The sequence below is a fragment of the Juglans microcarpa x Juglans regia genome, chromosome 1S, assembly GCF_004785595.1.
Source record: "Juglans microcarpa x Juglans regia isolate MS1-56 chromosome 1S, Jm3101_v1.0, whole genome shotgun sequence".
In the NCBI taxonomy this organism is placed as follows: Eukaryota; Viridiplantae; Streptophyta; class Magnoliopsida; order Fagales; family Juglandaceae; genus Juglans; species Juglans microcarpa x Juglans regia.
Genome location: NC_054595.1, coordinates 13,812,877 through 13,829,376, shown reverse-complemented (window position 1 = coordinate 13,829,376; position 16,500 = coordinate 13,812,877). Strand labels below are relative to the sequence as shown.

The window sequence follows — 16,500 nt, the reverse complement described above, 5'->3', positions numbered from 1 at the left end:
CTAATGAGTTACCTAGATTACCACAGGTTAGAGAAACAAAATTCGAAATAGAGTTGAAACCTGGGATAACTCCGACACACAAGGCACTGTATCATATAGCCCTGCTGAACTAAAAGAGCTAAAGGTGAAATTGGAGGAACTGTTAGAGAATGGATTTATTTGTCCTAGTTGTTTGCCATGGGGAGCGCCTGTGCTATTTGTAAAGAAGAAATATGGTTCCATGAGGATGTGCATAGACTACAAAAGGCTGAACAAAGTGACGATCAAGAATAAGTATCTGTTACCAAGGATCGACGATTTACTGGATCAAGTGCAAGGAGAAGCAGTGTTTTCAAAGATCGATATGCGATCAGGATATCATCAGCTGAAGGTCAAGGAACAAGATGTGCCGAAAACTACCTTTACAACAAGGTACTACCACTACGAGTTTTTGGTGATGCCTTTTGGATTAACCAATGCTACCGCCGCATTCATGAATATGATGAACAGAATATTCAAAATCTATCTAGATAGTTTTGTTGTCGTATTTATTAATGACATCCTAATCTACTTGAAGAGTGAGGAGGAGCACAAAAATGATCTAAGTATGGCTCTGACTATATTTAGGCCTCGTTTGTTTTCACAACTCTTCTTATTTCATCTCACTAATCATTACAATTTTCTCATATTCTAACATAAAATAAAATAAACAATTCAACTTTTTCAAATCTTAAAAAAAATATATTCTAACAATATTTTATCCAACTTTTAATTTTACTCATCTCATTTGTGAAAACAAACTAGACCTTAAAGACCAGAAGTTGTATGCTAAGCTTAGTAAGTGTGAGTTATGGCTTCATGAAGCAAAGTTTCTAAGTCACATAATTTCCAGTGGAAGAGTGCAGTAGACCCTAGCAAGATTGAAGTAGTAACAAACTGGCAAAGACCGACCAATGTGCATGAGATTTGAAGTTTCTAAGGACTGGCTGATAATTACAGGAGGTTCATGGAAGGAGTCTCCAGTTTGTCTGGACCACTCACCTCCTTGACTAAGAAGAATGTGAAGTTCGTCTGAAGTGACAAGTGCGAAGTAAGTTTCCTCGAGTTGAAGAAAAGACTTACAACAACACCAGTACTTACACTGTCGGAGCCTCTTAAGCCTTTTGTAGTGTATAGCGATGCATCTAAAGTAGGACTCGGTTATTTACTGATGGAGGAAGGGAAGGTAGTCGCTTATGCTTCATGTTAGTTGAAGGATCATGAGCAGAATTATCCTACTCACGACTTGGGAGTTAGCTGCATTGGTTTTTGCTCTTGAAATTTGGAGACACTACTTGTATGGCGAAAAGTGTGAACTTTTCAGGGATCACAAAAAAGCCTCAAGTACCTTTTTTAGCAGAAGAACCTCAGTATGAGGCAGGGGAGATGATTGGAACTCATTAGTGACTATCGGTGCGGCATCAAGTACCACCCCGAAAAGGCCAATGTGGTAGCTGATTCGCTGAGTTACAAGAGTAGATCGGAAGATTTGTCTATTCCATCATCGGAAGTAAGTTCTATATTATGCAGTATGAGGAAACTGAATTGTAATCAGGAAGTCATTCTGACTACAATCCAAGAGTTCATTTCATTGGACTAGGAAGAACTGAAAAACCATCAGAAGGAAGATAACAAACTTGTTGAAGTCATTAGGAAAGTTGAGAGGTTGGAAGGACCAAAATACTTCAGTGTCAGAGGAGATGGAACTCTGTATTACAAGGACCAAAGAGTTATCCTAGCAAATCAGGAGCTAAAGGATAGGGTGTTAAAGGAGGCTCATAACACTCCTTACACAGCCCATCCTGGTAGTACGAAGTTGTATTAGGATCTGAAGTAGCATGTTTGGTGGGAAGGAATGAAGAAGGATGTAGCAGAATTTGTGAATAAGTATTCTGTTTGCAGACTAGTTAAAGCAAAACATCCGAAGTCGGCAGGTGAATTACAGTCACTGCTAATCCCAGAATGGAAATGGGACGATATCTCGATGGAATTTTTGGTGGGTTTTCCAAGGACCTCAGCCAGGAATAACACTATCTGGGTGATAGTTGACCGTTTGACGAACAATGCTCACTTCATACCCCATTACGAATACTCATTATTTGGAAAGCTTAATGTGGATTTATGTATAAGAAATTTTCAGATTGCACAGAGTGTCTAAGACAATTGTGTCAGACATATATCCCTGTTTTATGTCTCGATTCTGGCAGAGTTTGCAAAATTCGATAGGCACTAGTTTGAAGCTCAGTAGTGCCCATGATCTACAAACAGACAAGCAAATAGAGAGGATGATTTCGACATTAGAAGACATGCTTAGACCTAGTGTAATGGAATATGAAGGAAATTGGAAGAAGCAACTACCTCTAGTAGAGTTTGCTTACAACAAAAGCTTCTAGGCCAAAATTCAGATGACGCTCTATGAGGCTTTGTATGGCAAGAAGTGCAAATCCCCGCTATATTGGGATGAAGTAGGAGAAAGTAAAGTAATTAGACCAGAAATCCTACAAGAGATAAAGGACCAAGTCCCACAGTCGGGGAAAGGACGAGAATGAAACAAAGTTGACAGAAGAGAACCGTTGATAATCGAAGGAGGAATATAGAGTTTGAAGTTGGAGATTGGGTTTATGTGAAAGTATCTCCTATAAGAGGAGTAAGTAGAGTTGATGTCAAAGGCAAGTTAAGTCCAAGATATGTAGGATCCTATGAGATAGTGGGAAAAGTGGGAGCAATTGCGTACTGTCTGGAGTTACCAACTAAGTTCCATGGCATCCATAATGTATTCCACATGTCCTCATTGAAAACGTGTTTTAGGAATCAAACACAAGCACTGGTAGTGTAATACCCTGCTCCTTCCTTCTTACGTACGTTTCTCTTTTCTGACGTACGTTCCGTCTTTATAACGTAAGCAAATCCCGAGGGCAGAGATTATGTGATCTTCTGCCCTTTCCATCTAACCACTGTCAGCCTTGTCATGCGTGCCGAACCATGATGGCGTGTTTCAAAAGATATTATGTGACTTCTAAAGCACGCCCAATGTTTTAAATGTACTGAAAATATTTATAAGGAGTATTTCCAGTGTTATTGAACTAAACTTGATTTTAAATACGACAATTATAATATTCTTGAAGAGCTCCAAAAATAATATAATTGTCAGAAATCATTTTAATAATATTATTAAAATGATTTCAACTATTTAAAATATTATGGAATTTAAATTATGTTGAAAGCTTTAATTAATTAAATGGTTTCATCCTTTTAAATATATTAAATAAGACTTCATCATTTAGTAATAATGAAGAATATTATTTTATAAACTAAAGTTAGTTTAAATAATATTCTACCTTAATTCCTCTAAGTGCTTTTAATTAAGCGCATTTTCAAATCAGTGTTTTAATATCTCAACGTTAGATCGTTTTGAGGATCCCCAAACGAAGGGACTGGATTAAATTAAATACCCAAATCCCCTCTCTCTTTCCCTCACTTTTCCCCAGCCCTCTCTCTCCTCCCTCTCATTCGGCGTACATAGTACGCAACACCCCTCTCTCTAGCCGAAGCCTCCACTGCTCAGCTTGGTGCCGCCGTGCGTCGCCAGACCTCACCGTTGGCACCACCAGCACCACCTCACTTTGGTGAGCTCAACCAGCCCAGCCCCTCTCTCTCACGCTCTCCCTTTCTCCCTTTTGGAAGTGCAAAGCTCGAATGGGCTTGATGCACGTAGCGCCGCCGTGCGCCGCCCAATGGCGCCACCACCTTCATGGCAGCTTCCTCTGCTGCTGGCCATCACTCTCCAGCGAGCTTGGCTCCCTCCATGCAGCCACTTTCCCCGTCGCATGCATGAAGAGACCCACGCACGGCTTCACCGTGCGCGACCTCTAGCGCCGCCGTGCGCGGCACCCACCGCCACCAAGTGCCTCCCCTGGCCACCATAGCTCCTCCTCTTCCTCCTTCACGTGACCCGAGACCTATAGCCTCCCTCCACCGCACGGACTCTCTCCCTCCTTCACGCACGGGTTCTCCTCCCTCCATCATCGTACGCCGCCACCCACGGCAGATGACCACCACCTCTAGCCTCCTTAGGCCACCACAGAGCTATCCAAACTGCCCGTATCCCTGATCTGCCACCCATGCACGCACACTCTCTCTCACTCTCCCACGGCCTCTCATCCACTTCATGGCCTTGAACCGCCGCCGTGAGCCACCATGGTGCCACCTCGACGACACCATGAGTTCCACCGCACCTCCCTTAGCTGAACCCGAGGTCCCAAACTACCACTTTATGTGGTGGGTAACCACTGCACATGATGGACAGTCACTGCGTGTGACTGACCGTCACTGTACACGGCTAGATCCACAATGTTACGCTCCTTTCCACATCACGAGGCCTTCACGAGCCATTCCAAGACCACACTTAGCTATCCAAACGCCCAAACAGTCAACGTACGTGGGTTAGCCACCACGTACGACCTTTCTGACGTCATCGGCTGTGACGATCAGCGAGCAAAGCACGGGTTATCCCGTTAACAGTATAACCCTCTACCCCTCGTTAATTATGTTAAATGTTAATTAGTTGACTAAGTTGTGGACTGTGCTGTTAGTATTAGTGGAATTGTTGTATGGAGATGTGTTGTGCTGTAAAGTGTTGGGCGTTCTGTATAGTGAAGTGTTGGGCATTCTGTGTAGTGAAGTGTTGGGCTTATCGGTGTAGTGCGTTATGAAGTGCGGAGCATAGTTGGGGATTGTGTTGTGCAGTGTTGTGGACTGTGCGGTGTAGTGTGGTTGTGGAGTATGTGTTGTATTGGTGTCGTGGCATGTGGAGTGGGAACAGTACACGCTGAGTGTACTCTGTGTGTGGCGTAGTGTGGGATAAGGAGAGTATATGTATATGTAACATATACTCTGCTTGCGTAATGTGGAAAAGGAGTATACGTGGAGTGTACTCTGTGTGGCATAACGTGTGTGAAGAGAGTACACGTGGAGTGTACTCTATGTGGTGGAGTGATGCACAGTATGCCGAGTATGCCATAGTGGTGATGTGGCATAGTGTGTATGAAGGGAGTGTACGCGGAGTGTACTCCATGTGGTAGAGTGATGCATCGTATGGCGGGTATGCCATATTAATGAAAGGTTGTAGTGTGTGGAAATGGAGTATACGTGGAGTGTACTCTGTGTGGCATAACATGTGTGAAGAGAGTACACGTGGAGTGTACTCTATGTGGAGGAGTGATGCACCATATGTCGGGTATGCCATAGTGGTGATGTGGTATAGTGTGCATGAAGGGAGTATACGCAGAGTGTACTCCATGTGGTAGAGTGATGAATCGTATGGCAGGTATGCCATATTGATGATAGGTTGTAGCGTGTGGAAAGGAAGTATATGTGGAGTGTACTCTGTGTAGCATAACGTGTGTGAAGAGAGTACACATGGAGTGTACTCTATATGGTGGAGTGATGCACCGTATGCCGGGTATGCCATAGTGGTGATGTGGCATAGATGTGGCATAGTGTGTATGAAGGGAGTATATGCGGAGTATACTCCATGTGGTAGAGTGATGCACCCTATGGCGGGTATGCCATATTGATGATAGGTTGTAGCGTGTGGAAAATGAGTATACGTGGAGTGTACTCCACGAGGCAGCGACACTCCGTGTGGTGTGTTGCAGAGATAAGGATGGTTGTGTGATGATGAGCGTAGAACGTGGTGAATAGTGTCAGGAACTGTGGAGCAGTGTCCCGAAGTAGTTATGGGGTAGCTTGTAGTCTGAGGTGACAAGTGTCACCGTGATGGACTTATGTCTAGGAATATGCGTGAAGTAGCAGAACAAATATAAGAGTACGTAGCGGAAGCATGACTGGGCAATGTCATGAAGTGACGTGGTTCCTGACCGTCAGGCTTATGATGGGTTAAGAGTTAGTGTAGAAATGGTGTAGCAAGATGGTGACAAGATGTCACGATGTGACAGGAGTACGTGAGGGACCGCACTCGTGATGAGTTAAGGGTTGATGTAAGAAATGACGTAGCGAGATGTTAGGTGACGTGACAAGGTCATGGTGTAGCTCGGATGTAGTCTTGAGCTATATGACATGACATGAGGCGTGGTTGTGAATGGAGTCTTGTTATGTTAAGTGTTGGGATGAACTGTCAAAAGGGACGGGTAGCATGAAGAGTCATGCTAGCCGAGTTAAGAGAAGATTGATATCGGAGTATGACCCTTGTTCCTGCGAGTAGGTGATCAACATGTCATATGTTGATCTTAGGTGATAAAGGGGTAAGGTACATGTGTAATTTGGTTAGACACATGTGCCAGACGGATTCATCATATGTAATGGGTAATCAGTCTTGAGCACAGTTATACAGTGCTTAAGCCTCAGAGTTGGCTTAGAGCCGTGTAGCTTGTATGGATGGGAATGAGGATTTAGTATGGGCTAAAGTGCATGAAGGTAGTGACGGGTGTATCGTTAGGATTGAGATGCATGATTCCATAAGTCAGAATCATGCGTCGAATGTGGTTAGTAAGAAGAGTAAGACAAATGTCTTAGTGTCTTAATTCTGAGGTGAATAATGGGTTCACTTTAGTGAATGAGCACTCAAGACAAGACCTTGAGTTAGAAGATGTGGTGACCGTAAGTGGTCCTTGAAGGGTTTAGCGTAGTAAAGGGCACTTAAGTGCACGGGATAGAATGAGAGTGTTCTAAATAAAACATAGTTCTATTTCTAGTTTAAGTTGATTATGCATTAGATAGAGAATGACGTTAAGGTTATGTGTATGCATGTAGGTTGCCATCTGACACGCACATGAATGGACTGCATGATATACAAGTAGCATGGAGTCCAGGTAAGTGTTACATTCATACTCTTCTAGAGTCTTTCTAAAAAATATATAAAGAAATGAAAAGAAACGTTTTTCCTCATGATGCCTTACGAAAAGACACGAAAGACGTTTCACGAAAGAAAATGCTAAGTGTTCAATGGTATAAGTATGTACGGCCCTCCTTGGCAGCCCCTTTTTACGCAACGAAAGTATTAATTGTACGCATATGAATGGATGACTATACGATGTATCTATTGTACGTATTTTCTAAGAAAATCCACGAACTGCACGAAAGGCATGAAGACGGACGCTTTTATGGCTCCTACGAACCGACGCTTTCACGCTCGCCGTAAGGTGATGCTCCTGGATGCTGTGAGAGACGACGTTCAAGGTGACGCTTATGGATGCCACGAAAGCCGACGTCTAAGCTCATGTACATTTTAAAATGAAGTTTTCCACGAACGGACTGTTAACGATGTTTTCTCATGAAAAGAAATGTTTTCTCACGAAAATGAATGTTTTCTCATGAACTGAATCTTAAATGAAAAGGAAAGAACTGAATGAAAGCTCCAGCTCTTCAGAGCTGGCATGAATGAAGGAAAAGCAAAGATGAATGAAAGCATGAAATGTATGAAGACACGTAACGGCCACATGAATGAATGAAAGGGTACCAATGAATGGGCAGATTGTAATGCTGGGTAAGTAGTACTGGTAGTGCACCCAGTGCTGCCCCTATGAAAGGGATTCCCAACCCGTGGCTACGGGCGGAGTCCGGGTCCAAAGGAAGACCGCTAACCCCAACACACGGGGCGTAACAGTGTGTACTGGCCTATGAAAGTGATAAGAAAGAATGCATGAATGCATGTACACACGTAACGCACGAACGCATGAACTTTTAAGAAATGAAGGCACTGACGGGGGAAACGTTTTACGAAAAGAAAGTCCATTTTAAAAGGAAAACCTCGTCCGGTGATGTTTTCAAACGAACGCATGTATGCATGTAAGCATGTACGTATAGTATGTACGAATGATGAATGCATGAATGAAAACCTATGTTGTTATATTTTAATTGTATGAAGTAATGTTTACGAGTCATCGACTCATTTTAGTTTTTATGCATGTCCCTCCCCCTCACAGGAACTTCACAGGAACTGAGTGAAAAGGACGGACACGGCCCATGGAGAAGAGCACGGAAGTCTAGGCACGAGTTTTAATCGTATGAGGGACCCTTTTATTGTAAGATTAATATTTTCCGCTGTAAACCTCTTTTATTCCAAAAGTACATTTTTATGTCATAAACGTAGAGTCTTGCACCCTAGGTATGCAAGTAAAAAGTTTTAAATCGAACGGTAATTCTCATCGTCTTTTATAAAAAATATTTTATAAAAAGTCCCATCACAAGGACGGGCGTTACAGGTAGACCCTAATAACATACCTCTGCAATCCAACCTGACCTACGAGGAAAAGGCAGTACAAATCATTGATTGGAAGGAAAAGGAATTACGGAATCGCAAGATTCCATTGGTCAAAGTACTTTGACAAAATCATAATATTCAGGAAGCGACTTGGGAGAAAGAAGTTGATATGTGAGCCAAGTACCCCCAAGTGTTTTTTTTTTCAAGTACCCCCAGTTGTTTGAAACCTATTCTAGTCTTGTTTTGTTTTGGTTTCGGCTCAACCAATGTTATTATATTCACTTATGTATGGAGTTGTTTTGTATAAGTCAATCGTTGTACCTTATTTGATTGGATACCAAACAAAGTAAATGTTTTGATTTAGATATTTTGTGGATCTTCTTTAGTGTGTGTTGTGAATTATTTTCCCTATATTTAACTAAGTCTTTTTGTAGTTCCATGGCACGTGAACGAAAGACTACTAGGAAATTGACCCTTCCCGTATAACAAGTGCGAGAAAAGAGGGAAGAATGCCGTAAGAGGTGACTTGCTGAATTGGATAGGTAGATAGCTGCCTATTGGCAGAAGATGGAGCGCCAGGAGCACCATTGCACTCACGTAATGGATATAGGTAGGAATGGGGTATGTTACGAGAGGAAGGCCTTGCCTCACGAAGAACGTTACCCACCTCTTCACTCGACCACTTAGATGGCTCGGGATAGCTTCAGAGCGAGGATGTCGCATGATGGAGTTGAGTCTAGAAGGGCAGTTGAGGAATGCGCTACTGCTATCAATTCTGAGCTCGCACCTTTGGATTAGTTAGAATGATTAAAACTTTATTAATTTTGCGGATAAATGCCAAGAGGCTAATGAAAGAATGACATATGGCATATTGATGGGCTAGGAATTGGGTTAAAATTTGGATGGATTTAGAAGAGTCCAAGAGTGGCTTATTAAGGGTCCTAATTTACTAAGATGAGATGGGCTAAGGATATACATTAAAAGCCTTAGGCTAAATTTGGGAGATTAAGACTTTAGGCCCTGCATAAAGGATACAAGACATTGGGCCCAACTTAGTGAGATCCAAAGCTAATGGCCCAATCTAGAAAAGACCCAAAGCTAGAACTCAACCAAGTGGGCTATTGAGGCCAAGGATAGGCCCAATAAATCTAGATATAAGACCTTTGGATAAGTCCACTTCTAAGCCCACAACCAAGGCTTGTTCATATGACCCAATAAAGGCCCAACCTATGAAGCCCAAGCCTTGCCTTTCATTTCACTCTTCCAAATGGGACCCACATACACCATACCATTAGTTTCCATTTAATCCAAGCCCCAACCACATGCCCCTAGGGTTCCTCTTCAACCTTAGTTAAGTTTTTCACTTAAGTTAAATATCACTATTCGTCTCACCCATGAATACTAACTCAAAGCATCATGACTTGCATACTTTTCTTGAAATTCTTTTCTTCATTTTATTTTTTCAGAAATTTTTGTCTTTTACACTTGTTTTGGATTCCTTTTAGTTAACTCTTGAAGGTTAGAATTAACCCAACCCATGTCACTTGAAGCCATGGCATGTCATGCCACCACATTTGTACCATTCATACGTCATTATGTCACCTAAAATCATACCTAAGCTTTGGCCAAAAATAGTTCCATAAGCCAAGCCAAAATCACAACTATTTGCATGGAAACTTGAACACTTGACTAGCCGACTGCACCTTCATCTTCAAGAAGTTTTTTCACCAAAAAAGCCACATTCCCAATGCCACCATCTCTACCATTTAACCCTAAGAAAGTGCTTCAAAGCACTCTAGTGCTTGCTTATTCAATTATCTCCCAAAGGAAGCAAAACCGATTGGCAATAGGAGAGAAATGCATAGGTCACACAATTAAAACCATCACCAATTCACCTTCTTTCATTTTCTGCTCATGCATGATCACATGACTACCAATCACCCCTCTCTTCCTTACCTTAAAATGCTACCAAATGGAGGTCATCATACCTACAAAACATATCAGAAGTTAGGACAAAAGGATGATAAAAAAACTGGGCAGTTTTGATACCCAATCTGTCAGTCACTAGCATGATTTCACCTTGGAAATCATTTTGTTTTTTGTTTCAATTTATGAACCAAGGCAGCACCTGAACCTATAACACACTTCTATCCTTTGTCACTAAGGTCATCAAGTGATTTAGGGCTCTATTCATATGAACTGGCACGAAACAACTAAAAATCCACTCAACACCTCCACCGCCCACCTACTCTACTCAACACTGCCCTTCAACTAAGACCAGCGCCCCTCCATGCCTCTCACCCACCATTGAGACCTATAAATACCTCCCTTTTCACCCCTCACTTCTCCACACAACTCCTTCTAGCATTCTCTTAGTGTTCTTGAGAATAAAACCTTCCTAGTATGAAGAAAGGATGAAGCCGAGTAGTGAGTGAGGGTTCTTGAAGTGAGTGAGTTTTGGGAGCTGATGGGTCACGATTTATGTAAGTAATCTTGCCCTACCTTTTCTTGGGTGTTATAATGACATGTTAGGCTTTGAGTTATGGCATGAGAATGAGGATTTGATTGTTTTACATGAGGTTTAATTAAAAGAGATGCATATCGGTTCTGATTTGAATTTTTTTTGTGTGAGGTTTTTTGGTATAAAGTTTTAGCCATGACATGTCTTGGTATGATCTTGTATGTCTTACTAATGTATTGAAATAAGTTTTGACGGTTTAGATTTGAGGTAAAAAATATGTCATGCTAGGGTTATGAATCCATATCTTGTGTTGATAATCAAGCATGTTTCTGTTTTCACTTAATTGAAATATATCTTATGAAATCTTGGCTAGGTTTCCAAAGTATGAGAGTTAAACACTTAGAAAAGCCTTGTGAAGATAAGAATAAAAATGCATGATACATTTAGGTTTTTAAACCTTTCTTTGACAAGGAAATGCTAGAAACATAATGCATATACACAGTTTGATGGTTTTGTGATGATTTAGTTTTAATCAATGCATAAGTGTTGGGATGAATTCATGAGACCTAAATCTAAGTTATAAACATGTCCAAAGATCATATTCATGGTTGTCACTTGATGGAATTTGAGCAAAAGAGGCCCACAATGATGCATGCCACGGGTTGATTATTTTGGCATAATTATGGATTGATTCTTGCAATTATAAGGGCATAATGGTTTTAGAACATAAAAAAAATATGCACTTTGTGAAATTCAGTATAATTTGGGGCCAAATTGTAAATAGTGAAAATTTAGGGTCTAAGTGGTGATTTCAAAAAAATATAGGGGCATTTTGCAAATACTAATTTTGAACCATTTTGATTATGAACATCTTCCTTAGTTGTGCAATTCCTAACTTAAAATAACTCTTATTATAGCCGCACCAATTTCCTAACACCTGAAAAGTTTGTAGGTTAACTTCTAACTTACTCTTAGATAATTAATTTATGACTTATGTATAAATGCCACATTCATGATATAAATGTCATCTTGAGCATTAACATCATGTGATATATAATTGAGAATTTAATTACTTGCTTACATGATGTGTAATTTTCACCATTTTAGCATATTTTATGAAATTGTCATTTTCACATGAAGCATACTTCGCAAGCATATGTCATGAAAAACATTTTCAAGCATAGCATGAAAAATAAATTGTCATGACCCCAAATGCTAGTATGGGGAATTATCCTGGCGGAACACCTCTGTCCACTCTAAAGTGAGTAAAAATGAAGTGGTGGCATCTAAGGCTGGTGGGTGCATACGTGATGATGTTATGTTATGATGAAACGTTATGTTACCGATGCATTGAGAACGAGTTTGCAGACAACGTAGTGTCAACATGAGTTGTAGTACAGTCGCGTACTCACGGTGCATATAAGGGAGCTGTGACGATACCATACATTATGTTATTATGAATGATGGCTTTAATAACGATGAAAAGTTATGTTTTGAAAAGACAAAGTGAAAAATGTTCTTTATAAGAAAATGTGCACTAAAGTTTTTCTGGAAAATGTTGAAGAATCTTGATAGGAGACAGATACGGATTTTTTTGTCATGCATCTCATGGTTATCATTAATCATGCATATCTTATCTCTGTGCAAGTTGGTTGTTTAACTTATTGAGATTTCAAATAAATCTCACCCTTGTGGACCTACTACCATTCTAGGGGGAATGATAGAAGTTGTGCCAGGAACATGATGTACTGCTAGCTTTAGATGGTTGAGGATGAACCCGATTTGGAGAAAATGCTGGATCTGATATTAACATTCATAGCATTGACTCTATATACTATGAGGCCTTCTATACATTGGACTTAACTTCTAAGGTTCTACAAGAAATGTCTATATTCTTATAACTCCCAAATTGGTCTAAGGCTTATGGTACCTATTCTTAGCCCATCACATCTGAATTAGAGGCCTAAAGCCTTATGTCCATCAAGTAGGGCCTAAGGCCTTAGTATCTCTCCTAAGCCTTTATAACCAAAAAGTTTGGGCCCTTAATAAACCAATCTCTTGGGTTTTCATAAATCCATAAAAAATTTAACCCAAATTACTTAACCCAATAAGGTGGCAAAATCTCTAATATGTTATTTGTCATTCTAACATTAGCCTCTTGGCACATTTCCTTAAAATTAATTAAGCACTAAAAATTCTCCAAAATAATACTACTAAACCAATCAAGATCTAAAAATCTTCATTGTCCTCAAAATAAATATTGATCTTCTAAAAATTCTACTAAACCTAAAGTATACGGTCCTCTTGCCAACTCAAATATCCAAAAATGTTCTTATTCTCAAATAGCTCAAATCCTAATTAACTAGGATTAAGGCTACTAAGGTCAAGGCAAAAGCATGCAACACACATGTACTATATATACATACCTACCATAGATTCTATGGTCCTAAACAGGATGAGGAATCATCGGTGACATCCTCATCGTCTGATATCTCCACTTGAGTGTGGTAGAAGAATCTATCTTCCTCCAAGTCATAGTACGCATTAACTCGTCCTTCCATTTGCCTCCATTTTTCAGTTGATGCGTCTTCGATCTATGGTGATCCCTCTTCACAATATCGTATGAGACAAAAATAGCGGTTGGTGACTCTTAGGTATCCGTGGAAGAGATAACTAGATACAATGGTTCTTGGTTTATCCTCTTTCTCCAAGTGGCTTCTTTAACTTTGTGATTTTGCCAAAGCACCTCCACTAAAGGGATTTTCTGATTCCTAAGTCCCTTTTCGTTGCAATCCATAATTTGAATAGAAACTTCTTCGTATGTCAAGTTGGATTGTAACGAATTTCATCCAGATCTTTAGGGCGAAAATTACAACAACTAACTCTAAGTTGTGGGTGGGGTAATTCTGCTTGTAGCTCTTAAGTTGTGAGTGACAACACCTTCATCTTGATTCCAAACTTGATAGTCTAGAGAGACTCTCTACGAACCTTTGGTAATAACCAGCTAGTTTTAAGAAACTTCAGACCTTGCGTACATTGGTAGGATGCTATCAATACACTACTGCTTCGATCTTACTAGGATCAACCACTACTCCTTTACTCGAAATCTCATGCCCTAAGAATTTTACTTCCTTGAGCCAAAATTCACACTTGCATACAAACTATGTTCCTTTTAATCTTGCTAGCACTTAAGCTAAGATGTTGCCTATGTTCCTCCATCTGAACCTTCAATGCCTTTAATTCTAACGGGGCTATATGATATGGTGTTCTATTTGTGGCAGGTTCTGGATCTATAACGGACTTTGTTTCCCTATTGGGGATAATCTTGGTAAGCCTTCTGTGAACCTCAAGAAAATCATCAACTACAGGTATCCCCTGAATCTCCTTATCCCTACTAGAGTCTTCAACTATCAAAGCTAGATAGGCTACAATAATGTTAGCGATGCAGTTTCTAAAAGCTGAGATCAAAAGGGGGAATAGCCTTTATAGTTCCTCCCATTAAATGGATCCTACCAACTTCAGGTGAGTCAATCACAATTTCTTTCCTCCAGCAATCTATCTTGGCATAGTCTTTGGATAACTAATCCATTCCTAATATCAAATCAAACCTCAATAGGCTGGAAATGATAAGATCTGCTTCCTAATCCTTCCATTTAGACTTAGAGGGAAATTCCTAAGGACTCGGGTACACTTGACTGTACTTCCATTAGGAATCGTAACTACTATGGTCTAAGGTAATGATTTTGTTGGCAAGTTACACGTTTGTTGTTGACACGAAAGACCTCGTTATTCTAGAGCCAAATAAGGCACATGTCGTATCTCCACATATCGGGATATTACTTAAAGCATAATCATCAACTACCAGCTACCTAGTGGCTAAATTAGAAGGACTAACTTCTATAAAAAAGAGAGGGGTACTTAAGGAAAAATACTAGTAACGACTTCCATTTCTTCAACTCATGGTGCTTCCTCATCCATATCACCGGGGGTAATAGCGTAAACGTGGGCTTGGGCAGGTGGCCTATGATTCAGCTTGTTACTAGGGTTAGGAGCATTTTTGCCTCCTTGTGTACTTTGAGGGCATTCACGAATCATATGGCCAGGTTGATCACATTTGAAGCATACCCCCAATACAAATTTGCATTCTCCATTGTGGACCTTTACACACTTTCGACTGGTAGCAGGAAGGATAGGCATAATGCCCTTTCCCTTGTTAGATCCTTGTACTATCCTCCTCTTGATGTTACTTCCTTCCATAGTGAAGGGAGAAACCCTTTTCCTCTCCATGCTAATTTGAGCCGCAATGTTTCGTTGCTCTACTTCTGTTATTGCGGCCACATTGACTAACTCCTGGAAGTTATCAATGCAAAAACCTGCTACGTAACTACGAATTCGAGGTTGCAGTCCACTTTGGAACTTTTGAGCCTGCATCTTTTTAGTGGCTATCAGGTGTGGAGCAAACCTTTCTAGCTCCATAAATTTAGCAGCGTATTGCTCAACTGTGAGGCTTCCTTGCACCAAGGTTGCAAACTCCTGTGCTTTTTGCTGCTTAACTGATTCCGGGAAGAATCTATTGTCAAACACATCCTTGAATCTATCCCAGGTTAAAGTAGCTATGTTACCAAGCTCTCGCACCAGCAGCTGTCTCTTGGTATCCCAACAGATACCAACTTCTCCTTGTAGTAGATGGCCAATGTACTGTACTTTTTGCTCTTCAGTACAACCGCTGATCTCGAAGGTTCTTTCGAGATCTAGTAGTCATTTATTAGCTCTTAGGGATCCGTCCATTCCTAGGAAGTTAGGGTGTCTATATATCATGAATTTTTTATACAAACATCCTTTATTTTTCACTCGCTCTTATCTTTCCGTATGAGGACAAGGCTGCTACTGATTCTGTCTAAGGATGATCTCTTGTTGCTGCTTCATTATCTCCATCAGTTGACGAATTGTGTCTGCCAGATCATGTCCTCCATCCAACGGGTGATCTTGCTCTCTGTGAGTGTTAGAACCTTCAGTGTTCCTTTCTTGTCTACCACATGCCATCTTGCTTTAATCCTTCCAACTCTTGAGATGTACACGTATCAGATCGAGCTCCAATATGCAAGATTCAAGCCTATTCAAACTAAAGATTCTAACCAACATTTTGGCAAAACATTCTAAAAGACATGTGGTTTTATCCAGAGACGTAATTGCTTTGACACCACCTTGTGATGCCCCCAAACCCCCGCTTGGGATGTAACGGAGACTTGGAGCATTGGGACATGCAACACAAGATTACATACTCCTGTTTATGACAGTTAATAGCAGTATACAATAATCACAGCGGAATAAGGGTGATTAGTTTTAACTCATGCCAAAATGAACTAAAACATTCTAATAGCATCAATAATCATCATAAGTTCAAACTTAAGGATAGAATTTCCTTAATACAAAATACTTAATCCAAGTTCAATGGTTAGATCAACTATTTCATACGCTCTGAAGTATGAAGAAACAATGCTTATAAGCATCAAAATTATATTTAGTCTTCGCTCATGGTCCAGCTCCTCTTCAACCATCTGTATCCAGCGGTCCTTCATGTTGCTCCTCTACTAGTTGTGACACAACTTCTATCATTCCGGGGGGAATGATAGTGGGTCCACAAGAGTGAGATTTACTTGAAATCTTAGTATCTCAGTAAGTTAAACAACCAACTTGCATAGAAATAAGATATCCTTGATTAATTAATAATGATAAAAAGAAGAAGAAGAAGAAGAAGAAGATATGCTTGATTAATGATAAACATGAGATGCATGTAATG

At 40.4% G+C, this 16,500-nt stretch overlaps 2 protein-coding genes across 2 annotated transcripts; one reads left to right on the top strand and one right to left on the bottom strand.

The window, feature by feature from the left end:
• The first annotated feature begins 220 nt into the window (after positions 1 to 220).
• On the top strand, positions 221 to 2,176 carry LOC121247326. Its single transcript, XM_041145694.1, has 4 exons — positions 221 to 411; positions 1,423 to 1,528; positions 1,619 to 1,836; positions 1,921 to 2,176. Exons 1-4 carry the CDS (start codon positions 221 to 223, stop codon positions 2,174 to 2,176), a joined length of 771 nt encoding a protein of 256 aa, XP_041001628.1.
• Positions 2,177 to 14,657: 12,481 nt separating this feature from the next.
• LOC121247325 lies at positions 14,658 to 15,743 on the bottom strand. Its single transcript, XM_041145693.1, has 2 exons — positions 15,589 to 15,743; positions 14,658 to 15,441 (listed from the first exon to the last, which is right to left on the bottom strand). Exons 1-2 carry the CDS (start codon positions 15,741 to 15,743, stop codon positions 14,658 to 14,660), a joined length of 939 nt encoding a protein of 312 aa, XP_041001627.1.
• Between the last annotated feature and the right edge of the window lie 757 nt (positions 15,744 to 16,500).